This window comes from Hypomesus nipponensis, chromosome 10 (genome assembly GCF_054491055.1).
Source record: "Hypomesus nipponensis isolate SF chromosome 10, ASM5449105v1, whole genome shotgun sequence".
NCBI lineage: Eukaryota > Metazoa > Chordata > Actinopteri > Osmeriformes > Osmeridae > Hypomesus > Hypomesus nipponensis.
The window spans coordinates 6298693-6324808 of NC_140370.1; the positions used below are offsets into that span (position 1 = coordinate 6298693).

At 47.0% G+C, this 26116-nt stretch overlaps 2 protein-coding genes across 4 annotated transcripts; both read left to right on the forward strand.

Moving 5' to 3' along the window:
- The first annotated feature begins 5552 nt into the window (after window positions 1-5552).
- Window positions 5553-14603, forward strand: LOC146271074 (carboxyl-terminal PDZ ligand of neuronal nitric oxide synthase protein-like). 3 transcript variants are annotated; one of them, XM_084708034.1, is made up of 11 exons: window positions 5553-5657; window positions 5975-6046; window positions 7783-7875; window positions 8161-8219; window positions 8409-8517; window positions 10237-10366; window positions 10753-10883; window positions 11342-11348; window positions 12371-12516; window positions 13197-13365; window positions 13994-14603. In XM_084708034.1, the coding sequence occupies exons 1-11, from the start codon at window positions 5553-5555 to the stop codon at window positions 14500-14502; spliced, it is 1530 nt and encodes a 509-aa protein (XP_084564160.1). In that variant the 3' UTR covers window positions 14503-14603. The 3 variants fall into 3 exon arrangements, with proteins under 3 accessions (XP_084564160.1, XP_084564161.1, XP_084564159.1); XM_084708035.1 differs by lacking the exon at window positions 11342-11348 and having other exon boundaries at window positions 7783-7879; window positions 8168-8219; window positions 10753-10874; window positions 12355-12516; XM_084708033.1 differs by lacking the exon at window positions 11342-11348 and having other exon boundaries at window positions 10753-10874; window positions 12355-12516.
- A 2841-nt stretch (window positions 14604-17444) lies between these two features.
- Window positions 17445-26093, forward strand: ddr2b (discoidin domain receptor tyrosine kinase 2b). The gene is made up of 17 exons (XM_084707239.1): window positions 17445-17543; window positions 18460-18567; window positions 19763-19865; window positions 20403-20640; window positions 20950-21097; window positions 21324-21426; window positions 21586-21769; window positions 21872-22112; window positions 22345-22410; window positions 22642-22778; window positions 23237-23444; window positions 23656-23882; window positions 23992-24119; window positions 24288-24518; window positions 24726-24960; window positions 25157-25306; window positions 25576-26093. Exons 2-17 carry the CDS (start codon window positions 18483-18485, stop codon window positions 25708-25710), a joined length of 2619 nt encoding a protein of 872 aa, XP_084563365.1. The 5' UTR covers window positions 17445-17543; window positions 18460-18482; the 3' UTR covers window positions 25711-26093.
- The last annotated feature ends 23 nt before the right edge of the window (window positions 26094-26116 follow it).

Genomic DNA, 26116 nt, shown 5'->3' on the forward strand with positions numbered 1-26116 from the left:
GGTTAAACCACCAGAGTTCCCCAGCAAGCTCAGCCTCTCTGAGGTATTTTCCCGGAACACGGCAGTGTGCAGAGGCCCGTCTCCATGGCAACTGCTGTCGCCCACTGTACACCTACGCAGGTCTGTTTACTTCCTCACGGTGACACAGCCCAAGAGAGCCGCTCGGAAACTCTCCTCCCCCTCCTCCTCCTCTTCCTCCCCCTTTTCCCTTCCTCCTCTTCCTCCTTCTCCCCCTCCTCCAGCTCTTTCCATTCATCATCCTTCCCCTCCTTCCCCTCCTTCCCCTCCTTCCCCTCCTTCCCCTCCTCCTCCTCCTCCTCCCCCTCCTCCTCCTCCTCCTCCTCCTCCTCCCACACAGCCACACTACGCGTGGTCAAAAGGAAAGACCCGGTTCATTAATTCCATGCTGACTGGAGAATGTAAGTTGCTCTCTGGGCGAGCCACATCATACATCATACACCTGGACCCGGATGTTAGGCAAGATCTCACTTTATACTGTAGGAAGACATTCTGCTCGATACTTTATGTACCTGGGATGTTCTGAATAGAAGTCCACCACCGTGTCGGTTCAGAAAGTACAAGAGACCAGAACGGTTATTTTCAAGCGTCATTTATAATACAGTAATATTTCAGTAGTAGTTAAGTATTCGAGGAATGACTCTTCAGCTTTCAGCCTGAAGAAACTGCAACTCTGCTTTCTTGCTGTACAACGGCTCTGCAAAAGCCAGGAAGTTTACCACAGGAAACAGCCTCGCTTGCCAAACTATTCCCCATAGATTCTCCTCTGATTTCACTTACTGTTAGTACCTCCCCTTACAATGTCAAGCTAAGAACCATTCGTCAGAAATGTTGGCCAGTTTTTCCAGGGTAATAGTCACACAATAGAAATTCCTCCAGGCCCCAACTGTATGCATAGGGATTGACACTGCTAAGGAAAACAATTGCTTCTTTTTTTTAAATAGGACGTATCTTGGGCGTCTTTTTTCCTATTAACCCACCATCCCCATCAGATATCTAGAGTAGGTGTCTCTTTAGAAGAGGAGAGGAAGATGTCTGAGTCACTGGCTGGAGAAACAAGGTCTTTCCTGTCTGGACACATTCATTGTTTACTGCCTCTGCTGTCTGCCCTGAATCATTTTCCACACACGTTTTCAAAGGAAATTATATGGTTGTTGAAAACTCCAAAGCTTAATGTCAAACTATCATCTTATACAATTTGGGTGGTAAAATCAAGTGGAATTTTGGTACACAGGTTTGAGCCGACGTTCTGCTTTCTGACTTTTTTTATAACATTGTTATATGGACTTCAGACTGATTAAAATGCTGTGTCTCCAATGTGCTGGTAATATCAGAAACAGTATAATTTAGATGCAAATAGGGCCCCTCGTAAGAGGGTACTTTAGGGTGTACAAGACCAAGAGGCTTGAGAGAGCCTGCACGGGTAGAAATGAGTCATAGAGTTTATATTAGAAACACATGTGGCTCTACTGGTAAGAGGTACTTATGTTTTGGCCATCTCTTCAAAACAAAAAGAAACCTTGAGAGTTAGTGGTGTATAAACAAACTGCAGTCATGGTAACCAGGTTACCAGGGTAGCCATGTATGGAATTGATGACTTGAGTGTGGGGGTGTGAGGAAGAAAGAAAGAAAGAAAGAAAGAAAGAAAGAAAGAAAGAAAGAAAGAAAGAAAGAAAGAAAGAAAGAAAGAAAGAAAGAAAGAAAGAAAGAAAGAAAGAAAGAAAAAGAAAGAAAGAAGAAAAGAAGAAGTTGATCAAGTTTTACAATTCTCTTTATGTAAATCAGATAAAGAAGGCAACTCACATCCCTTTTTTCACACAATACTAGCAAGATGTAAAGAGGATATGCAGTATACAGTATACAGTGTGTATTTCAAGAAGACACAAAGCAACAAAATTGATTTCACTGTGAGTGGCTGATTTTAGTAATTACATTTATCTAGCCAACAGTATCAGTAAGAGCACATGTCTATCTAATATCATTGTTATTTATTAATTGAAAACTATTACTGTAATCGTTTGACTGTTGTGTACTGTAACAATTACAGGCAGGTCTTAGGGAATACGTTAGAATCCTTGACTTACAACCTAGCACGTTTTTAAAAAGTCATGTTTTCTTTATTGACCACGTAATTAGTTAAACAGCCAAATACAAGCCAATTACGTATCGCCTTCTAATTCTAGTTGAAACTGTTCAACTTTTCTCTCTTCCCACTTACTTGGCTAGGCAGAGAGTACTGTTACAAGGTGTCCAGTTCTTTGTATGGAACTGATTTCAACCATTCATGCTCAGATGATGTCTAAGATGTCCTTTCATGGACATTGCTTCTAGCTGTCACTGTGACCTCTCTCTTCTCTAATAACCTGATAAACTGACGGCTCTTCTCTGCGAGAGGTGAATCGTTACGCACTTTGAACAGTGCTCATTGTCAGTTTATATAATCACATGACAGCCCGGCACACCTTTCCTTTTGGGCACATCTTCATGAGCTAAACTCGTTTTAAGTACATAGCACTTCATGCTACTTCCTGGCAGCTCTGTTATTGTCTGTCGGAGGGACCGCCTGTGCTTACGGATGAGTAGGCCTGCTGGGAAATGGGTACCCTCTTTATCTTTGAATGAATCTAACCAGCTAAAATCTTGCTCAGGGTATTTAGTTTCAGCTAGAATGTCAGAGCCCATTTTGTCAGGAACATGTGGCTTTGTCCCGACTGCAACCTGGCAAATAGAAAATCAGTCGTTGCTAGCAGAGACAGTTGACATCTAAAGGGGTCAAAGAAAATTAAGAAAGCTAATATTTCAGTGTCATTATTATTTCTGATGTATTTCTGCAGTGTGATAAGCAAGAATGTGATGCTAACATTAAATACATGTATTGCGTACAAATAAATTAAAAAGAGCACTGTAGTCCATGTATTTGGTGATAAATATCAAGAAAAGTTATGATTTTCATAAATTCAAAACAGGCTCCACCAAATCCAGTAAATATGAATATAGTCTTTATCCTCCATACTGACATGTTACTGCAAAGTGAACAGGCTGTAAATAAAGTGTGACTGGTTAATTGATAATAACATTGCAGAGGAGTTGAACTGAAGATATCTCCCTAATGAGTCTTATCCATCAGATGCCCCTAGACCTGTTCAAAGGAGGAGTATGAGAGGAAGCCCAGGGGCCTCATGATTCCTCATCTCCTTGGCAACATGGTCAATGATGTTGGAGGTCAGGAATGACTCACATTCTTGAGCTACTCACACTGCGTGATACCTTCAGTGGCAGGTTTCTGCAACAGCAAATATGGTCCTAATGATAGTTTCTTCCAAACATCAGTTTGCACTTCTTTTGGGTTTTGTTTCTAGTTTTGGCTGTTTGCCATTGTTTGTTGTTGTATGCTAATGCAGTAGGACAGGAGAGCTGTGACACCAGATATTACTGACGCCGGATATTACTATGTCAATGTCAATCAACTGGAACAAAACCACATGCTCATATCTTTTCATTTCTCTGCATGCACACTGTTTGTTTATTGAGAAGACTAAATATAAGTTGAAGAGACACCAATTCTTCCTACTAATATAAACACGTGAAAGTTCTTGTTGGCCCTAACCGGAGTTGTTGAACAGTTGAGACATCTGTTCATCTCGTGATCCCTGTACAAAGAAAGAAGACCTCTCATACACCCACAATGCATTGCTTCTCCTTCTGGGCTCTACAGTGGTGGAATGATCTCCTTGTTCAGCTATGCACCTCTCCGTCACCACTATTCTTCAAATGAGGTCCAATGATGTTGCACTTATTTTTGTAGATATTTTTTTTGTGGCACTGTACAATGGCACTGTACTACGGAAGCTTTGATAGGAAGGATATCGACTATTTGGTGTCTTTTGTATTTTATTTGACATCTTAGAAGAACAAAATAAGTCATGTTAAAAAATAAAATAAAAAAATATATATATACATAAACATTTGTAGTAACTACAGTAGCACTATCTACTTAGGAAAGTAACTATTCCATTTCCCACAAAATAAATGGCACATTTCTGTCATTGAGTATTTGGGTTCCCAGCTTCTCAACCAAGCAGGATTTCCTTTAGAGTTAAGGTGAATCAACAACCTGGAATGTCTTACAGTCTCTGACTGGAAGTGCTGATACTCATAGGATAGATAAGGTCTTTGGTGACAGATGAGTGCAACATCATTTGTAGATTATTTTCCTTGCTGTAAAGGAATAGATGATGGATTATGTGGTACTGTCCCTTGTGTGTCTTACTATGTCTGCTTTTGACTTTCATAAGCTCTTTGCATGTTCTTTGGCCAAGTTCCTCTTGAGAAAAAGACTGTAGGCAATCTTTATCTCTGCAGTTGCTTTCCTTGTTAAATTAAATAATAAGTAAATAAAATAAATAAATATATAAAAGCACATTTAAAAACGAACTAGCCGCTTGTCACTGATACACTTAGGCTATGCCAGAAGCTTGTCAGTTTCTTTGTATTTCGAAATAAAAATAGTCGGTTGCTCTGATGGTCCTGTAGAGCTTTAGTGCCATCTTCTGGATCCTGAAAGAAAGTGATCATAAAAGTATAGTCATTCAAGACATGAAACATCATTGTATTGCCTTTGCAATTGCCACAAGCAAGTCTTCAACCCTAAAAGAGCTTCATGGAACACTATTTAAAATATTCTGAGTAAGTCTGTAGACTTCGAGAGACTACATTCATAAACGTTTTCTCCTCTCTATGTGCTGAACTTAATTTAATTAATGTTGACGTTGGTATACCTACTCGATTCGACCTTGGGCGTCACGGTAAGCGTCACCAGTCAGTACCATGGACAGCGAAGTTCCATTCTCCTCAACCCATTGTTTCTCTGTATGCACCGTCTCTACCTCTCTAACAAAGCAACTTGCTCCAGTGTTCCTTGAATAAAGTATTATTTATTTTTCTATTTTTCTTTCTAAGATCAATATACTCTCTCACAAATGCTCAGATTAAACATGCATCCTTTAGCCTGACAGTGGGTTGAGTTGCTAGTTTAGTCTGACAATCGCCACTAGATGTCGTACAATCATCTCATGCGGTAGGTCATTTAGTGCAGCCTAGATGTATTGATTGAGCTGTAGCTCAATAACAGGAATCTTATTATTTGTTATTCACACAGCTTCAACAAATCTTAAATGCCCATGGAAATTCTACAGTAGCGGCATGTGCGAACCTTGTAGGCTACAGCTTCTTCCTGTCAATGGTAGTTTAACAGTAATCGACCAATAATTGGCTTTTTATCCGTGCGTCGTCAAAATCACAGCACGGATTTGATTGTTTAAACAGTTCTGAACGAAACTGTCAGCCTAAGTGGCGTTAAAATAAATTGTTAACCATTGAATTTTGCACGTCCATACACTCAACCCGAATGACCTCCGAAGATTTCCGACTGTCCAATCAAAACACAGGGGTGTTCAGCAAGATGCGCGTTTTTGCGGTCCGCTGGTAGGACTGCCATAAAGCAACATCAAGGCAACTCATCTATCGATAGGGCGATGCCAGGGATAACAAAGTACAATTTAGTGGATGATGCCCAGGATTTAAGGATCCCCATGCACAACGAAGAAGTATTTCAGCATGGGGTCTGTTTCGAGGCAAAGGTAAGCGCATTTGTCGATAATGCGGAGGAGTTTCCCAGATATGAAAGCAAAAATGCATGCTTTCAAAATGTGTAATGACAGAGAATCATAATCTGGAATGCTCACATTTTAACTGGACCTGTGACCGTGTTACTCTAAATTGGACACTGGTCAGAAAAATAACATTAGGCTACTGTTTGTGTTGCTTGTCCGCATGTTTGATTCCATTGATCAATTTCTTCGGGTGTATAGTAATTGGTTCTTATTCGTATGCATTTAGGATTTCACACTCCGGTACTTGGGTTGTACATCTTCTAACTTTTATCTTAAAATTGCAGTACATCGGCAGTTTGGAGGTGTCACGGCCGAACAGCCGAATGGAGATAGTGGCTGCAATGAGAAGAATTCGGGTGAGGCACTTTTCAAACACTTCAAGCGGTTTGACCTCGGTCAGGAATATGTTAACAGATTTTGTTTGTAAAAATGTATCGCGGTTCCAGGTAATGTTACTACCGTGGAAAACTCAAATTACAGGACCCCAGTAAGTAATGCAAACACGGTACTTGCCAAAGTGAGGGTATAGGCTACGTATGTATACTGTAACTGTATCCAACAACATTCAAGCTTTTGTCTCTGATCTCTGATTCCCGGGATTTGTGACTTGGCATCAGATACAGAATGGCAATGATCAGGATCTGTAACCACAGTCCTGAGTCCTCACACTGTGGATCGGGGTCTGGTTGGTATTAAAGGACAGCCTTGCAGTGATCCTAGTATTACAGTATGAGAGAGGATTTAGCTGCATCGTCAGATGGAGGAGCCAAATGCTTCATCTAATCTACGAATGCGTTAGTGCCATGCAGGGGTCAGCCACATCTTCAATGACACAGACAAAAGAGGCACAAGCTCCATAGAGAGAGATCCCTCTGGGATCCCTCAATGACATTGGCCCAACAAGTGTCTTGTTGGTGCCGGCTCTACCTGAGCTGCCACTGCAATGACAGGGATCGCAGCATGTTAGTTTGTTTTGTTCTAAAAGGATCTACAATGGTCCAAGATGCATCACAGAACAGCAGGCATCAGATGAAGGAAATGTGCTTCTACTACACACAGCAACTATCCATGCAGATGTTTATTGGAGGAGGGTACTGCAGGCTTTAAATGTGGGGGCGGAGTTATACCACCACACATAGACATATGGAAAATTCCCCCGGGATAGTTCACCTTGTTTAGTACTGTCATGAGGGGCACAGTAGATGGATGCTTCAGTGTTGTCCCAGTGACCTCGGGCTTCACGGTGGGGGTCTCAGAAGAGATGCTTGAGTCACTCCCACAAACTCCAAGATGGATGGGTCAGTTAACCGAGTGGGATGAACAGTAGAAGGTATTGAGACGTGAGGTCCATTTTCGTCTAACTCTGTTTCTCTGGGCCGTCATGTGAAACATCAGTGGAGAGGAATGCCACTCGCACAGGACAGTTTCTCGCCATGAATAAGTATTTTGGGGATTTGACAGAACAGAGAGGAAGTCAACATTTCTCACAGCAGGGGAAGAGAGGCACAGAGGGAAGAAACTTCAAGCCTGCCACATCAGAGAGTTCTAGTCCCTTTAGTTCGAAGAGAAAACTATTAGATACAAGTTCACATTTGATCAATTAAATATCAAACGATCAAACAATCAAAGGATGTTTACATTCGAAAAATAATTGTCAGATGATTCGAGATGTTTGACTTGCGCAGCATCAAAAACCGAAAAGACCATGTGTGTTCTAATGCTCTAGCAGTGTTTACTAAGTTCCGATACTCATCAAGGGGGAAGAATTAAAGCGTTACACCACTGAGTCTTCTCATGTCTACCCCACCCTGGGGAGCAAGTGAAAGTATTTGCTGTTGGAGACTAAAGCACTAAATACCAACTCAGCCCTGGAGAACTTCATGTTTACTCCATTTGCAATTTGTGTTCAGCAGCAGAAGATGTAGCTTACTGACAGCAACACTGATGCCACGTCTCTCTGGGATCACGTTTGCCAGTTGTTTTCATGTTAGGAACCCCCCTCCTGTTTACTCACTGGTGTGGGACATGCATCACATCTGGGTTTGTCTGTCCTCTAGCTTCATGTAAAAGTCCCTTTGAATCTTGTTCCTAGTATGAGTTCAAGCTGAAGAACATCAAGAAGAAGAAGGTCAACATCATTGTTTCTGCTGACTGTGTTCGGGTGATTTTGCGGAAAAAGAAGAAGGTGAGTCCAGCTACATATATTTGTTTGGGAGGTTTGGCAGTGAGCAGCCCCCATTTCCGATCCTACAGTAATGATTTGCAACCATGACATGGGACTAAGATTAGACTGATAGAACACTATCAAGGGGAGCGGGACCAAAATGGACCTGTGTTTGTAATCGTTCCAAATGGGAAAGAGAATTAAGCTTGAAACCAGAAACTGTTCATTAAAACTTTCCCCAAGAAAGGGATAGAGTATAATGTTTTCATTTGACTCTTTCAATGCCGCCTATGCATGGTGTTGCAGAGGAAAGAGTGGTCCTGGGATGACAGTACAGTCGTGGTGGCACAGGACCCCATCTACAGGTACAGTACAGAACCCAACACTGACCACACAGGAACCATTTGGATTCACTGCATCATGCTAGTCTTTCACAACTGATGTCATCCATGTTACTTCCCAGGTGTAAAAAGCTTGACAATTCAATGTTACTTATGGATGGTAGATCCATACATGAAATGCTTAACAGGTTATTTGTAATGCTTTTCATGCAGGATATTCTATGTCTCGCATGATGCTCAGGACTTGAAGATTTTCAGTTACATTGCGAGAGACGGGAAGAGCAACAATTTCCATTGTAACGTCTTCAAATCCAAGAGAAAGGTATGTTGACTGATCTCAATATGGCGCCGTCAAATGAAATGGTTGTATCAAGTCTATTTCATCCACGCCATGCATTCTGTCACATGCATTCTGTCACGCACATTTTGTATTGGAAGAAGCAAGCAACTGATTAAACAATAAAAAACTCCCAACTGGATTTTACAGACCCCTCTCTCCTTACCAAATATGAAAGGCATGCATCTCCCCCATAACTGCATATCAAGCAGAGCTAATTTGTCGTATGACAAAGACATAGCAACCAGAGAGGTTGACTCCCATTGCTTCTCCATGGATACCAGACAGCTAGAGACTGAGCGAAGCTGAATACTAATGAGGACGGCGAGAAGACTGAGGAACTACTCGCTTCATAATGACATTTATACACGGACCAGCCATCCTTATCCCAATACACACACAGGCTGTGGACCACGGGAGTGTCCCCGGGCTTCAGAGCCTTATCTCGGGCCTCCAGATCCAGAACGCGGGCCCCTATGGTGGGGTGGGCCATGGGGGGGAGGGGTGGAGAGATGGTCCAGCCAGATGAAAGCCGTGGATCAATGTGCAGTGTGGCGACCTCCCCCCAGATGTGCACAGGGCTCTTCATGACCTCAAGGGGGGCTGTCTTAGTTGGAGAGGAGACGGCCAATTACAGTAAGGCTGAATGATTCACCCCTGCACGGGCCATATCTAGAATATGTCCAGTATTTATGTTTTTCATTTGAAATGGAAGCATTGTAAATATGCCCGAAGGCTTCATCATGAGGGCATTGTAAATACATGTCACTGGTATTAGTTTTCTTCTACTACAACACATTGGCACACTCACTGTCCTGGATTTTTAAATGACTGGCTGGAGGCAGCTAGCCTTCCTCATACCTCCGGGATGTGATTTAGAAGAAGGGAAGGTGGTTTATAAGCCCTCTGACAATACTAGCCACACATTAGCAGGATGGAACACAGCAGTAATCCACCTTCAGGCGCTAACCTGGTGTGGCCATGAGGCCAAGGTCAGCACAAATACCTTGGAAATATTGAATGGTAGTGGATTTACGAGGGGGCGAGCAGTAACGTCTTGAGAGGAGAGAACAGTTCTGGAATAGACCGATCCATCACAACGACAGCCATGTTTCTACTGTCGATGGGCAAGGGGGAGATCCTGGGAACACTCTTTTGTGCACCAGGCAATCCTGAAAAGAAAGATGGAGCTTAATCCCCTGAGAAAAGTAAAAATGGTAGTGGATATTCGAGCAAATATTATCATTGGCGAGGGGGTTGCTTCAAAGTGTTCTGTTGTCTCCTCTGATTGTTATGTTATGGTACATGTTTGTATCTGCCTTTCTTTGTTCCAGTGTCTTCTCTGTGATAAATGGAAACACTGTGACACAAGACACATCTCTGACTTGTCTGACATCATCATCAAGCATCATCAATCAATCAATTAATCAATCAATCAATACTGTGCCATTGAAAGCCTTTCCCTTTCTTCTGTCCTCTCTCTACCCCTCCACTTCGCTCTTCCTCTTCATCACTCTCCCTACACCCATTCCTCGATGTCTCTCCGTCACCCCGAACCCTAAACCACTCCTCCTCCTCATTGATCTTTCCTAAACACACACACACACACTCTTGTTCCTCTCTCTTCCCTCCCCACACTTCTCTCTGACTCTCCTCTGTCTCCCCACACACACACGCCCCCCCCCCCCCCCCCTCCTCCTCCAGTCCCAGGCAATGCGGATCGTGCGCACGGTGGGCCAGGCCTTTGACGTGTGTCATCAGCTCACTCTGCAGCAGAGTTCTGAGGACCAGGAAGATGCCAGCGGGAACACAGAGGGGACTGAAGCCCTGCCAGGTGACTCACACACACAGACACACACACACTCGTATGCATGCACACAGACATGCACGTGCCCGCACCCCCACACACGTGCGCGCACACACACGCGCTCACAGACACACAGATCATCTTATTACCAACCGCTGATTGTTTACACAGCATGACATTCTGGCGTGGTAAATCGGTTTGACTGTGTCTTCCTATCAAGAGAGAAAAGGTGGCAGGGCAGCAGTGTGGGCTGTAGCAAGTTCTGATGCAGCTACTGCCTTTTATCTCGGAATATATGCTGTGGATGTTTGTGAAAGTAGAAAGAGAAATAGATATGGTCTTGTTTAATATACATGACATCCAATATCATTATAGAATATACATCATCAATGTACACCCTTTCCCTCTCTCAGCTAAGTGCTTGGTGCTGTCAGAGGAGACTGACCTTGAGGCGTCCACAGAGGAGAGTATTGACTGTATGCTGTCCGATCTGGACAAGTCCAAGACGGAAGAAGTGTGCAGTAAAGAGGCAAAGGTACAATACGTCTGTTTCTCATCTGCTCCAACTTATCAGAGACTTCATGTGCCAAGAGCAACGATGAAACATGACCGTAGGAAAACCAAAGTCATCCAACCCTTATCAGATGAGATGTTTTAGACTGAATCTAATTTGTGTAGTCTTTTTTTACAAGCAGTGTCACAAAGGGCTTAACAGTAGCCAACAAATCACACAGAAATTCACCTAAACCCTCAGAGAAGTCCAAACATCTGGTTTAGTAGTGCATTGAGGGTTATTTGACTTGCTTAGTGAAGCAGTTTACCATGTATCATTTAATAATTTACATGATAATAAATTATTAAATAATTTATTATATATCGTATAACTCCCCTCCCCCCCCCACACGCACAACCATAAACAAACCATAAACCAACAGATGTGCCCTTCAAAGACATGACAGGACACGCATGTAGAGCTTTAGATCGAGGGGGTTCTTTGTGAAGAAGCTCCGTGATGTTCAGCGAACTGGGCTGGTACCAGTGAGACGCGTTTAGTGAAGATGCCGTTTGCCGAGACATTTTTCATGGGCCTGTTAAATATTGATGTTTCCGTGTAGATTATTTATGAAAACACAGCCTGGTTCTCTTGTGCGCTGCTAGAATGCTTGTCAGACAAGCTTTGCTCTGCTTGTCATAAATGCTGCTGTGTTGGTAAAAAAATGGATTCTTCTTTGGTAAAACATAGCTAATACACTACAGAATTGTTGTAGGTTTGCTCTGATTTGGGCCCTACGGGTTGAATGGAATCAAATAATATTTCCCTTATATTCCTTATATTATATAATCTGGCTTTGTTAGATTTTCTCAATATTTGGAATACTCTGTGGCCATGCGTTCAGTGTGTCAGTGGTGTTGCTGTGGGTCTTATCTCAAGGCGTTCTCCTACAGTATTTAGAGGCAAGCAGAGTGCACAGGTCTGTCCTAGATAGTGCTGCTGACACAATCGAACCGAATCCGATCCGTTATCTCCCACCTGGGAACCAACCACACTGACGACCAGGACAGATAGGATCAGAATCTTTTCTGGAACATGCTGAGCACACAGCTCTCCAAGACCCCCATAATTACTGCGAGAGTCTGCCATCTAATAGCAGCCTGTCTCCGTTCAGTCTATCAGTTCTATTTATAGGCTCCATTGATTGAGTCTGTGGCTAAGGGCTCTCTGTTCCGGTCTACGCCTCTGTCCTGCCTTCCTGGTTGACCTGTTTGGGGTTGAAGGGAACGGTATGGTGTATGTGTCTCTACTACTGCAACGGCTAACGGAGCTGTCTATGGTGCTATTTGACATCAACGCAGGACTTGCACTGATAACAACCATTGCAGTATCACAGCTTGCTTTTAGTGCCATGTTTTCACATTCCCCTCCCCCCCCCCCCCTTTTATAAATGTATGTCTTCTCAGTAAATCAAACTGTGAATCTGGTTCTCAGTGACCTGTTCTCGGCCCCCTCACCACAGGACTCCACGGCGCCAGCCTTGCTCCTGAGCTCCCCCGGGCTGGGGCTTCCCGCGGCGGGCCTGCTGGCGGTGGACTCGCCCCGCTCCACGGAGCACCAGGTGCAGCTCCTCCAGAGGCAGCTGCAGCAGCAGGAGCAGCAGGCGCAGGCTGCCTTGGCCCAGGTAACCGGAGCCGCCCTTGCCGCTCCGCCAGCCGGGGTTTACTCACACGGCGTCGTGTCTTCAGTTGTGGGGGGTATTTATATCCGGGCGGGGGGCGTTAGCCTAGCGTGGCTAGCTAAAATGTAAAAAAGAACTTCTAGGGGAGTGGGGACTTCGCTTTGGGGTGGAGTGTGTGTGTGTGTGTGTGTGTGCAGGGGGGTGGGGGGGTGGGGTGGGCGGCTGTTGCTTGACCCCAGCTGACAGCGGGGGGTTGATTGACAGGGATGACTTCCACGTGGGAGGCGTCTGTCTCCGCTGCGCGGGCTCAGAGATGCTAATCAAAGCCTTTCAGGAGTCAGGCAGGCGGGCATCTCCCCGGGCTGATCAACGGCGCCGTGCACAGGTGTCCCTGTGTTCTCGGCATCAACTTCCAATGATGCGTCGGTTCTGACGAAGGATCTTGTGTTTGAAAGAGTCGGGGGAGAGGCACTTGAGCTTTGATCGTGTTCTTGATGGCGTGTGTTTGATGGCGGGGATGTTTGTTTTTTTTTCCCTTCCTAATCTGTGTTTGCGGGGGTGTTTTCATCTGTTCCTGCACATGTTGTGTGTGTGAGCGTGGGTGTGCGTGCGTGCGTGTGTGTATTTGAGTGTATTTGACTGTTTGCGTATGTGTGCCATTGTACTTGTGTGTGTGTGTCCAGGTGCGTGTGTTGCAGGAGCAGCTGTCGGTGGAGGTGTGTGCAAGGACAGAGGCCCAGGCCCGCGTGGAGCGACTCCTGCAGCAGAACACAGACCTGCTGCAGCACATCTCCCTGCTGGTCCGCCAGATCCAGGAGCTGGAGGTCAAAGCATCCGGGGGAATCAACTCCAGTCAGTGAATGTTTCTCTCTCTCTCTCTCTCTCTCTCTCTCTCTCTCTCTCTCTCTCTCTCTCTCTCTCTCTCTCTCTCTCTCTCTCTCTCTCTCTCTCTCTCTCTCTCTCTCTCTCTCTCTCTCTCTCTCTCTCTCTCACTGTCTGACCGCAATTCTCTTTCCACTCCCTTTATTCTAGTCTTTCTTATTGTCTGATCTCTGATATCTCTTCATACACGCTCTTTCTTCTGTCTCGGTGACGTCCATTTCTTATCATCCGTCTCTCCCTCCTACTCCCTTCCTCATCTCTCCCTCCTCTCCGGTGTTGAAACATATTAATTTTCCTGTCAAAAACCTTCCAACGGCTCATAGAATTCAGCCCGGCTCAGCTCTCCTGCTGCTGCGCGACGCCGTCTCTCTTCGACCACACTGTTATGAATTATCAAACACTGACTGTGTAGCTCAGCCAGCATGTCCTCGGCCTGTCATCCTGCCTCCTCCCCTCGCTCCCTCGACCCCCCCTCCGTCTGCATCCACCTCTGTCTGTTTCCATCCCTCACGATCCACCCGCTTTCTTTCAGTCTTTTGGTTTCCTGTGCCTGATCTTTTCTCCTTTCTCTGTGTCTTTCTTTCCTTCCCCTACTCAGTGGGCTCTCAAGACAGTCTGTTGGAGATCACCTTCCGTGCTAAGCCCCCCAATGTGCCTCGTGCCCCCCCCGCCCCCACCTCTCCGGACCTGCTCCGCCCTCAGGCCCAGATCAGTAATGGCCCCTGGTCCTCCACTCTGCCAGGGCCCTCCATCCCAGGGACCAGGGGCCCAGACATCTGCCCTCTGGGCCCTGGCGGCAGCGTGGTCAGGCTGGAATGTTTCCGCTTCCCCTGCGGCTCCGAGAACCAGGACCAGGGGGAGACTCCCAGTGACGGCGGCCCAGACGTGGGCTCTCCGCTCGGGGAGCAGATCCTCGGCGCCCTGGAGCTGCTGCGGTTCCGGGAGTCGGGGATCGGCTCGGAGTACGAGTCCAACACGGACGAGAGCGACGACAGGGACAGCTGGGGACAGGGTGAGGGGGCGGGGCCAGAGGGAGCAGCCCGTCTCTTCAACGTGCTAAACGCAGAGAGCCCGGCAGACTCCTTAGATGACGACATGGCTGTGTAGCGCTGCCACACACACACACACACATCTTCTGCCCTCCTTCCTCCATACCTGAACCCCTGTCCTGAACATGAACACTGTTTACTGCCTCGCCTACATCTATGCTGTCCTTCATGTAAATATTTCTGTCAACTCTATGTCTCCACGTGTCCATGTATTTTTGTTTTCAACAAATCTATGCTACAGTGAGTTGTGCAAATATAGTATTCGCCAGTGTATTATGGGATTCGTGAATATGTATGTATGTCTATTTGACAGTGTTTCATTTTCTTTTGTAAACCTGGTCTGTGACCTGCTGTGTTGACATTCTCCAGGACCTATTGCTGTGTGCTTTCTGTCACCATTGGAGCGTAGTGACAGACACCCAGCATGTGCACCCCCCCCCCCCCCCCCCCGTTAACACCGATGGACTTTGACTCAAACTCAAAGAACAGGCAGAAAGTCCTCGCCAAACCTGTTTGGTTATGCTTACAAATATTTGTTGGCAAAAGGGGACAAAAAAAGGGGAAAAGTCATTAGTATTATTTCTTTGACTTCATTAGATTTTGTGAGGGTCAATGGCCTGATGCCTGTTAATCATGCATCTCACCATGATTCATTCCTCTTCCCCAGAAGAGAAAGGTTTTAATGTCCCCTGCCTTTGCTTTGAAGAGGCGTCCCTTTGTGTCCAGCCAGCTGCATCCCCCTATCCTGAGTCCTGGCTGCTGGACACTGGGTTCAGGGCTGATGTACAGAATACCTCACTGTGGCTTCAGGTAGCTCTGCTCTGCTTTTGTCTGCTTTATTCTGCTCCATTTTGCTCCATTCTGCTCTGTTCTGCTTGGCTTTGCTCTTATGCACTGCGCTATTCTGCTCTACTCTGCTCTATTGTGCTCTGCGCTACTATAATTGTGCTCTACTCTACTCTGCGCTACTCTGCTCTGCTGTGTTCTCTCCCAGTCCAGGGTCACAGCTGTACAGCAGCAGCAGTGTTTGACACTGTTCCAGCATTCTGACTCACTGTATTGGGGACAGGTCTTTAAGCACTCTCCAAATCAATAAATCTCCTCCCTCCCTCTCCCTCTTGTTCTTTACAGGCCTCTCTCTCTCTCGTCTCTCTCTCTTCGCTTCTTTTCTCTGTCGTGCACCTTTTCTTCTTGGCGACTCTGTAGTGCACACTTCTCCCTCTTTCTGTCTCTTCTTTCTTTCATGCACCTCTCTTACGCTCGCTCTCTCTCTCTCTTTCTCTCTCTCTCTCTTTCTGCATCCAGTTGGTTTTCAAGGTTGTGACTGTGGATATGAAAGAGCTAAGAGTGGAAATGCACTTAGTTGGATGTGTTCCCTTGCTGAATTAAATGGCCTTTACTAAATGCCATGCATGTGCCAGTGCTGTCCTCTCTTTTGAAATGTACTCTGTACTGAAATATGCCTGAACTGAAATATGTCAACGTCGCATTAAGTGTTGTCTCTCCACTGCATACAAGTTCCTACCAGTGTTACAGACTGACCTTTTCAAAATGTCCCCTGGGGTATTTATAGCTGTTTGCTAAGTGGACTGGGTTTGGAAAGCCCTTTTTCTTCAAGCTGATGTGGCTTCCCTGTGGTAGGTGGAGAGGTGCAGTGGGCTAGCACCCTCTAGGTGTCTATTAGGCTCATGGTGACAACTGTCACCTCGATGGCCCGTCTGTGGTCCCTGATTGGCTAACTAGACCCAGTAGGAAGATGCACATCCTCTGTGAACACCATCTCCTGAGGAGCTTTGAGTCTGACATGACCAGCCAGCCCTAAGGCCACTGGCTCTGTGGTCATTAAGAGGAGATTACAGCTCAGCAATAGCTCTTGATATTAGCTTTGTGCAAAGGTAAATCCACTGTATGTAAATCCAGCGACCTTTATCCCAGCAGGTGTTTGTGATTTTGTATTTGATGCTAATCACATGCATGGTGTCCACCTGTGAGACGTAGCAAAGTGCTCATATATTATTTGTTGCACAAACGGTGACTGCATTAGTGCTATATATATATATATAATCTTCAATATATCAATTCAGAGCAAATCTCACATCGTTCATTCAGGCTGCTTTGGGGACATCTTCAAGCACTCAGCAAATTGTTAAATTGCTCGTCTTTTAAAACTACTGTCAACCTTGTAATTTTCTCTCGCTCTCACGACTCCACCTGGGATCCTGGATGACTCATTATTCTGTTTGACTTTCCTCTCAATTAGTTTGGCATCAGAGGCCAGGAGATATTGCCGTCATACTTTACTGCCCCCTCATGGTCAAACTCAGGTACGACAACACAACAGCAGAGCAGTGGGCTCAACCTCAACAATTTCACTCAGCTTCCTTCCATGGTTCTTTCCACGGTGCATGATTAAACCCGGTATTCTATTTCCTATCACTGTAAGAAGGAAGCTATTGTAACATGTTGAGACCTGGTTTTATCTGTTTCAATCCAGACAACAAACCCTTGGTGTGTTATTGGCTGTTTGGTGTGAATAAAGTGTCAGCACTTTGAACAAATAATCCAGTCATGCAAGGAGTGTCTGCATCTAACCAGACTTATTCCTCACTTGAATTGATTCTATTTTTGGTCTTCGTCCTTTAAGTCTATAAAGCTCATTATTTTGACGGTAATTATCAGGTATCCACAGCAGGAATGTAAACTCTTGTCCTTTTTCAGTGGCAGTTGGCCGCCCAACAGAGACTGCTACTACAAACTGGCCCTAGGGGCCATAATTGAAACCTTCTGTGGATCAGGTGGAATGCTGGGGCTTTTGGCGTCACCCCAAGATTCTCAAAGTGTGTTATTTTCTTTTTTTTTCATTTCTCTTTCCTGTCAGAACTTCTTACATCAGCTCTTTCCTCCTTCTCTCTCTCTCTCACACTCTCTCTCACACCCACTCTCTCTCTCTCTCTTTCTCTCTCTCTCTCTCTCTCTCTCGCTTATCCTTTCTGAGAAAGTCCTTCCCAGGAAGAGGTCAGAGATTTGGTACAGTGTTGCACAAAGATGTGGAGTACTCCCCAAGACACATTCATTTGAAGAAGGAGAGACGTTTAAAAAGTAAGTTATGTCAGTTTGTCCTGTCCTTAACTTGATTTTAAGCGCTAATTTCAAAGTCAAGTGACAAGATATTTGGAGTTGTTTGACACCGTGTCGGTGGGTAGCTATTAGATGATTGATGAAAGCAGAAGAAGTCCTGATGAAGCTTCACCTCCCTGGCCTTTCTGCTTCTGGTCTGTGACTGACACTGACACGACTACGATGAAATGATCCCAGATATTCCCCTTTAACTTTTCTTGAACTATTCTACGTTTTCTGGGACTAATTCTTCTGTGTGTGTCTACATTAGAGAGAGAGAAAAACTGCCAGCCTGTCTGTACAGACATAGTAACGGACCAATGTGGAGGTTTAATGATTACCTATATACTGTAGCTAATGCAGCTGGACTGGACCACACAGAAGCCCAGGGCAGTACTTAGCATGGCTGCACAAGCATGTGGTTCTGTCCATGTGATGAAACCACACTCCACAGAGACACACAGTCAGTCCTGTGCTAGCATCCACACTGCACCGAGCCTCACGTATGCCTGTACAGTCCTTTCAGCAGAGCTGCGCTAAAGAGGCATATTTCACGTGGGACGTTTACGGGGGGGGGGGCCTTTTACAAGGTAAATAAACCATCGACTCATACTACATGTACTGTGCTGGGGAGGAAGAGCTGCTAGTCAATTACCTATGGTTAGTGACAAGGAGGTCTCTGTCTCCCTTCCAAGCCTCTGACTTACAGAAGGGCCCACTGGGTGTCGAACTCTCCACTCCTCCTTGATGGGGTTATCTTCTTGAACTGGTGTGCGTTCAGTATCAGAGTCATAAGGATGTGTATGGCAGGGGCCGCTCTGGAGCAGAGCGCACGCTGTGAACGGTCGAGACACCTCGTCACGTTTTGGAACGTCTTCTTCGTGACCCTCTGATCCAGGTGTGGAGGCTGCCCTGGGGGAGATGAAGGCCATGGAGGTGCTGCAGATCAGACGCGGTCTTCTGTTCTTCCTGCTCGCCACTGCAGGGAGGTCACAGGTCAACCCAGGTACAGGGACTCGGTCCGTCTATGATAGTGTGTGCCACAATACACTGCAATCAAATATTAGATAGCAAACATTATCATTGTGATAGATCACCCTCAAGGATTGAAGGGTTTAGGTTGGCTGAGGGGCAGTTCTCTGGGCGTATGTGAAGCCCTCTGTGACATTGCTTGTAAAAAGGGCTAAACAAATACATTTTGATTTGATTTATGATGGGTTAAGATCTTTAGTTCAATACATAGTACTTTCCTAATTGACAGGATGGCATGGTGGACATTCAAGCACTGGTGGATTGCTGGTAGGATTCAGTTATGTCGAGGTTATTCAGTTTGTGTGGGTGAGAGAGTTTGTGTGAGAGGGTGTGTGTGTGTGTGTGTGGTTTATCCAATGGTCAGAGAGCAAATATGTGAGAACAGACAGGCCTTTTACAGGTGGGGGGGCACCTCGGAAAATGTCTGAAAAGCTCTCGGTTAGAGGGGATCCTGCTAAAACAGCAGGATCTGCCCCCTGGTCTCAAGTCTGGTGTGTTTGTTTGTTTGGGTATGTGACCTATTGGATTTAGTCAGACACATATACCTCCTGGAGCTTTCACATAATGTAGCATAGCTTTTTTCATCCTCAACTCTATGTCTGTGTGTTGACGAGAGACTACTAGAAGGTGGATGAGAGAGTAGAAAGAGTATACACACAGGTCCTATATGATAGAGGCGGATTGACCATTAGACCAATAGAGTACTTTTTCTTTCATTTCGTTTTCAATGCGACCAACTCGCACCCTGGGATTTGTTTCGCTCTTGGCTCTGGTACAAATGAGGGGAAAAGTGATGATAAATAAAGAGTAGGCAGTAGCGAGGGAGGGAGGGAGGCACCTCCCATCTCTCTTGCTTGGACTGGCAGCTTCACAGTGACGCCTCTGTTCCAGCGCAGAGGCCTCACAGACCTCCAGGAAGGGGAGGGGCCCTGGACACTTTGGGCTCTGTTGTAAACCCTACACATGCATGTGGCTCACACACACACAAACGCTGGTACACACAAACCAACAAGCACAGTACCATTAGCCACGGTACATACATGTGACATTGTCCGCCCATGTTACAATGCTGGTCTTGTTATCGTTTGCTCAGTGTGTACCCACTGACTGTGTGACTGAATGTGTGTGTGTTAATGTGCAAATGCATGTGTGTGTGTACATGTGTGTAGGAGTGTGCAGGTATCCCCTAGGCATGACAGGAGGCCAGATCCAGGACGAGCACATCTCCGCCTCCAGCCAGTGGTCTGAGTCTACTGCCGCCAGGTTTGGCAGGTAGGCCGCTACCATGAGCCCAGACACACGCCTAACACTTATTACACTTAAAGCATCAAATACACCAACGCTGAGATGAAGACATAGAGGGAAGGATGAGACACAGCCTCAGCAAACCTTCTATTTTTTCTCCTCCTCCCTCTCCTCCCCCTCCTCCCTCTCCTCCCTCTCCTCCCCCTCCTCTCCCTCCTCCCTCTCCTCCCCCTTCTCCCTCTCCTCCCTCTCCTCCCCCTCCTCTCCCTTCTCCCTTTCCTCCCCCTCCTCCCCCTCCTCTCCCTCCTCCCTCTCCTCCCCCTCCTCCCTCTCCTCCCCCTCCTCCCTCTCCTCCCTCTCCTCCCCCTCCTCCCCCTCCTCTCCCTCCTCCCCCTCCTCCCTCTCCTCCCTCTCCTCCCTCTCATCCCCCTCCTCCCTCTCCTCTCCCTCCTCCCCTCCTCCCTCTCCTCACTCTCCTCCCTCTCCTCCCTCTCCTCCCTCTCCTCCCTCTCATCCCTCTCCTCACTCTCCTCCCCCTCGTCCCTCTCCTCCCTCGCTCCCCAGACTAGACTTTGAGGAGGGAGATGGGGATGGGGCCTGGTGTCCTGACATCATATCTGAGAGGGACGGCCTGAAGGAGTTCCTGCAGGTGGACCTGCGTTCGCTGCACTTCATCACGCTCGTGGGCACCCAGGGTCGCCACGCCGACGGCATGGGCAACGAGTTTGCCCAGCGCTACCGGATCAGGTTCAGCCGGGACGGCGGCCGATGGGTCTCCTGGCAGGACAGGAACGGTCGGCAGGTAAGTAGACCCAGCGAGAGAGATTGGGAGACGGTCCAAGTCTAAACGATACAACTCTTTTTTTTATAAAACTTTATTTAACCTGAAGACCAGGCCAAGGCAGTGATAGCAGTTTGTACACATTCAGAAGATGAAAACATCTATAGCACACTTATCAAACATCTGGTGGTCTTTGCACTCCACCTAAACAACATTTCGGGTATGAGTTTTGAAGCAAAGCACGTTTTGCATGTTATCCGTTCGCCCACCCAACAGTCAGAAATGAAACAGCCCTGTTCTGGATTCCACGACTTCCTTTTCTTGCGTCAGGTTATCGAGGGGAACAAGAACGCCTATGACGTGGTGCTGAAGGATCTGGAGCCGCCCATCATCGCCCGCTTTGTGCGCTTCATGCCCGTCACCGACCCTTCCATGACCGTCTGCATGAGGGTGGAGCTCTATGGCTGTGAATGGCTAGGTCTGACTCTCTTCTGGCTCGGTCTGTCCCACGCAGGGCCGTCGTACAACAGCGTTTTTGCGCAGCGGACACTTTGATCTAAAGCGGCACACAAGGGGGATTTGAACCAGAGACCTCTTGATCAGCAGGCTTATGCTCGACCACTGAGCTACGTTGGTCATCTCTAACTTGTCCCTGTCTTTACCCCCCCCCCCCCCTTCCTGTCTTCTTCCTCGTCTGTCTGCAGACGGCCTGGTGTCATACAGCACCCCTGCTGGACATCATATGACCTACAGGGGGCTGGACGTCCACCTCAACGACTCCGTCTACGATGGTGCTACAGGTGAAAGGTCTGTGGGCTGGAAAAACTACAGCTGGGTTGTCTGATAAGGAATGCCCACCCTAAGGTTGAGTGTTGTAATCCTGAACTCCACTCTTACATTGAGGCAATGTGTCTCTCTAACCCCCCATCCTTTCCCCCTCCCCCCTCCCCCGTCCCCCCTCCCCAGGCTGGCGGAGGGCCTGGGTCAGCTGACTGACGGCACGTGGGGCCTGGACGACTTCCTCCAGAGCAATGTCTACGGCATGTGGCCTGGGTACGATTACGTGGGCTGGACCAATGAGAGCCTCCCAAAGGGCTACGTGGAGATGACCTTTGAGTTTGACCACGTCAGGAACTTCACCTCCATGAAGGTGAGAGGTCAGCCAGGAAATCCCCCCCACCACCCCCACCAACCCCTCCCTGCACCCCTATGAAAGACTATGAATCCCTCTAAATGTCTCCCTTCTTCACAGGTGCACTGCAGTAACATGTTCAGCCGCGGGGTGAGAATGTTCCGGCAGACCACATGTTTCTTCCGCTCGGAGGCGGACTGGGAAGCCGGCCCGGTGACCTTCAGGCTCCCTGTAGACCGGGTCAGTCAGGGCGCGCGTTTTGTCACCGTGCCCCTGGGCGACCGCATGGCCAGTGCCATCAAATGCCGTTTCACCTTCAATGAGGCGTGGATGCTGTTCAGTGAGGTGGCCTTCCAGTCTGGTGAGCCCGGAGGTCCTGGTATAACAGGAATTTTACCAACAAACAAAAAAACGATGATATAGGCTGTCTTTGTTTGCCTTGTCTTGATATCATACTGTGACATTTCTCTCGTTATTCTTTATTCTTTCTCTCTCTCTCTCCCTCTTCTCTCTCTCTCTCTCTCTCTCTCTCTCTCTGTCCCTCTTCTCTCTTTCTCTCTGTCTCTCTCTCTCTCTCCAACTCTACTTGTCAGGCACTTCTGTGTATAACACATCCCTCACCCCTCGTAAACGTGGTCCCCCCACCAATATTTTACCAGGTCAGAAACAGTTACCATTGATCTAAAACACGTTTTTCTCCAGATAAACTGAAAATATTTTGGATGGTCAACAGCACCCTCTCCTGTCTGTAAAGATGTCATAATGAGGGTGTCTTTGCCATTCTGTCATTGTCAAATGTGGGATCGAAGTGTCCTTAATTCTCATGTCATCATCTGGACATATAAGAGCGTCTGCTAAATGACTAAAATGTATTGCATTCTAACCAACAGGGGATGACCCCACCCACAAAGTGGATGACAGCAATACAAGGATTCTGATTGGCTGCCTAGTGGCCATCATTGCCATCTTGTTAGCCATCATAGTCATCATTCTGTGGCGTCAGGTTTGGCAGAAGTTGCTGGAAAAGGTGTGTGATTGTTTTTTTTCAAACCATTAGTGTTAGGCAGAGACAGAAGAATCAGTTATGTCGAGGGCGTAGCCATGGAGTCAACATTGGGGGGGACGAAATCTGCTGGGGAGTCTGAGGGTCCCCCCTTGAAAACTTTTGACGATTAGTTATATGATTACATTTTTTATGATAATTTTGGACAGCGTGCGTGGTTGCCTGTCGTAGCATAGCACATTTATATTTTATTTATATATTTATATCAATATATTGGGGGGGACATTTGGACCAGATTTGAATATTGGGGGGATGTGTCTCCCCCAATATATATTATGATTACGGCCCTGAGTTATGTGAATAGATTAAGTGATCAAAACACGTTTTTTTACACTCACAACTGCCATGCAGTCTGTCGCACTTGTAGACGTAGGACGACTTCAAAACAACCTCCAGCAACAGCTGCTGCCTTCTCCCTGTAGGCATCCCGGCGGATGCTGGACGATGAGCTGACCGCTCGCCTGGCTGTCCAGACCCAGGCCTTCTCCTTCCACCACTCCCTGTCCAGCGACAGTGGCTCCAACTCCACCTCCACCTACGAGAGGATCTTCCCCCTCTGCTCCGACTACCAGGAGCCGTCACGCCTCATCCGCAAGCTGCCAGAGTTTGCGCAGTCCTCTGAGGACCTGGGTAAGTGTGTTACTGTGTGTTACTGTGTGTTACTGTGTGTGTGTGTGTGTGTACTGTACATGTGTGGGTGTATGGAAGACTGGTCCTATCTGTTTTCCGGTGTCCTTCTTTAATATACAGCACGTGTTTCTCGACTTTACCACGCGTGTTTCTGGCTTCACTACACGTGTTTCTTGATCTGTGTCCGGGTGTTTCCGTGCATGCCTCTCAGCGGGGAGCAGCGCCCCCTCCAGGCTCGCCCAGAGCAGCAGCTCGGACGGGGCTCCTCACTACGCGGAGGCCGACATCGTCAGCCTGCAGGAGGCCAGCGGCAGCCCCACCTGCTCCATCACCTCGGTCCGCTTGAGCCTGCTGGCCGGGAGAGACGCCGCCAGGAGGGAGTTCCCTCGGGACAAGCTCACCTTCAAGGAGAAGCTGGGAGAGGGCCAGTTCGGAGAGGTCTGTTTGAACCCTGAGAGGGTTTGTTTTTTTGATGGTAGAGGGGATTGGAGTGAGATGAGGGCCGTGCAGGTAAACGAAGGGGTGATTCTTTGTTTGTCGTCATCAGGTTCACCTCTGTGAGGCCCAGGGCATGCTGGACTTTGTGGAAGAAAATCTGCCCGTAGAGGGCAGTGCTACTTCAGCCGTACTGGTGGCTGTGAAGACACTGAGAGAAGACGCGAACAAGAACGCAAGGTGGGAACGGCAAATGTGTCCCCGTTTACCAATTTGAGTGTGTTGTTTATCTTTCTTGCTCCACATAAAGGCAGAGAGGCATGTGTCATGAGATATGTTTCATAGCATGAAGCCCATCGCCACGTCAACGCCGAGGTCACCGCTGTAACCGTGTTACCGTGACTTCAGGAATGACTTCCTGAAGGAGATCCGGATCATGTCTCGTCTGAGGGACCCCAACATTGTGCGCCTGCTGGCGGTGTGTGTGGAGAGCGACCCCCTCTGCATGATCACGGAGTACATGGAGAACGGAGACCTCAACCAGTTCCTGTCTGGCCTTCAGCTGGAAGAGGGGGAGCTCATGGAGGGGATGAAAGAAGGAGGACTGGAGAACCAGTCAGGAGACAGAGCCACTGTCAGGTACTGTGCTATGCATCCACAGGTATTGTTTACATGATCCGAATCCGACATCACATCCCCCCTTATGGGATTCTCTGAGAGTAAGTCACGACAGGAGGGAGATGTTCTGCTGGGGCGGCAGTACACAATGTCCTCCGCGCGAAAATCGTTGTCTGTCGGACAACAGTTCAGTTTCTCTCTCTCTCTCCCTCTCTCTCTCTCCCGCAGCTACAGTAACCTGATCCGCATGGCCACACAGATCTGCTCTGGGATGAAGTACTTATCCTCCCTCAACTTTGTTCACCGTGACCTGGCGACCCGCAATTGTCTGGTAGGAAAGAGTTACACCATCAAGATTGCTGACTTCGGCATGAGCAGGAACCTGTACCGCGGTGACTACTACCGTATCCAGGGCAGGGCGGTGCTGCCTATTCGCTGGATGTCCTGGGAGAGCATCCTATTGGTGAGGACAGTGGAATGGGACTGATGATTGGATCTGAGTGCAACAACATTATTTTAGTGTGTACAACATGAGCATGAACAACCTACATAGAAGGCTGTGTCACATTGTTTCATGTCCTTGGGGAAAGGTTTTTCAGTCCTACTGATAACACAACAGGTTACATATTATGCAACAGTTTTGTGTCTCTCCCTCCCAGGGTAAATTCACGATGGCCAGTGATGTGTGGGCGTTTGGAGTGACCCTGTGGGAGATCCTCACCCTGTGTAAGGAGCAGCCCTACTCCCACCTGTCTGACGAGCAGGTCATTGAGAACACCGGAGAGTTCTTCAGGGACCAGAGCAAGCAGGTGAATGTACTCACACAGCAAATGTTCTCAAGTGTTCAAAAACACCAGTAGTGTTTATACGAGTGTTATATCTCATAACTTAACAGTCAATGAGGGAAACGAACACTCCTGCTGGTGTTAAGGTAACGCTCGAAAATGTGCGTGTATCTTATCTGAGAAATGTGTATATAGTCTGCTGAGCTAAAGCCCAGGTGCAGATAGAGACAGCTGGATGTGTTACCTTCTTTTCCCTTGTCTCTGATCTAACTGATTCCGTGACGATATCCCAGGTTTACCTGCCGAAACCCAGGTGTTGTCCTGACCAAGTCTACAACTCGCTCATGCTGGGCTGCTGGAGGAGAAACGCCAAGCAGAGGCCCACCTTCCAGCAGATCCACAGCCAACTAGTGGAGGACCAGGCATAACTGCTGACACGCAGAAAAACACATCCGGGACTGTGCAGCTTATTGACAGCAACTTCTCATCCGCTTTACTTTTGACCCACAGTGGCAGTCTCTGAGTAGTCCTTTCTATTCTATTATTTGTTTGTCTTGCCTTTTCATTTTCATGTCTCTCCTCTCTCTCGTCTACATTCATTATACCTGATCATTAAAAAAATTGGACCAGGGAAATGAATAGTTTGAACTGTTATATATTTGATGCCATTTTAACAAAGGGGACAATGACAGGGAGTGCACCTGGAAATTGTATTTTCTAGCATTTGTATAAGAGATTTTGTATCAGTTTCGAGATTTTCATTGTACGGAATGCATTTATGGTTAACTAAATATATGATGTAAATAAAGTCTGCTGCAAATAAAGCTGTATTTC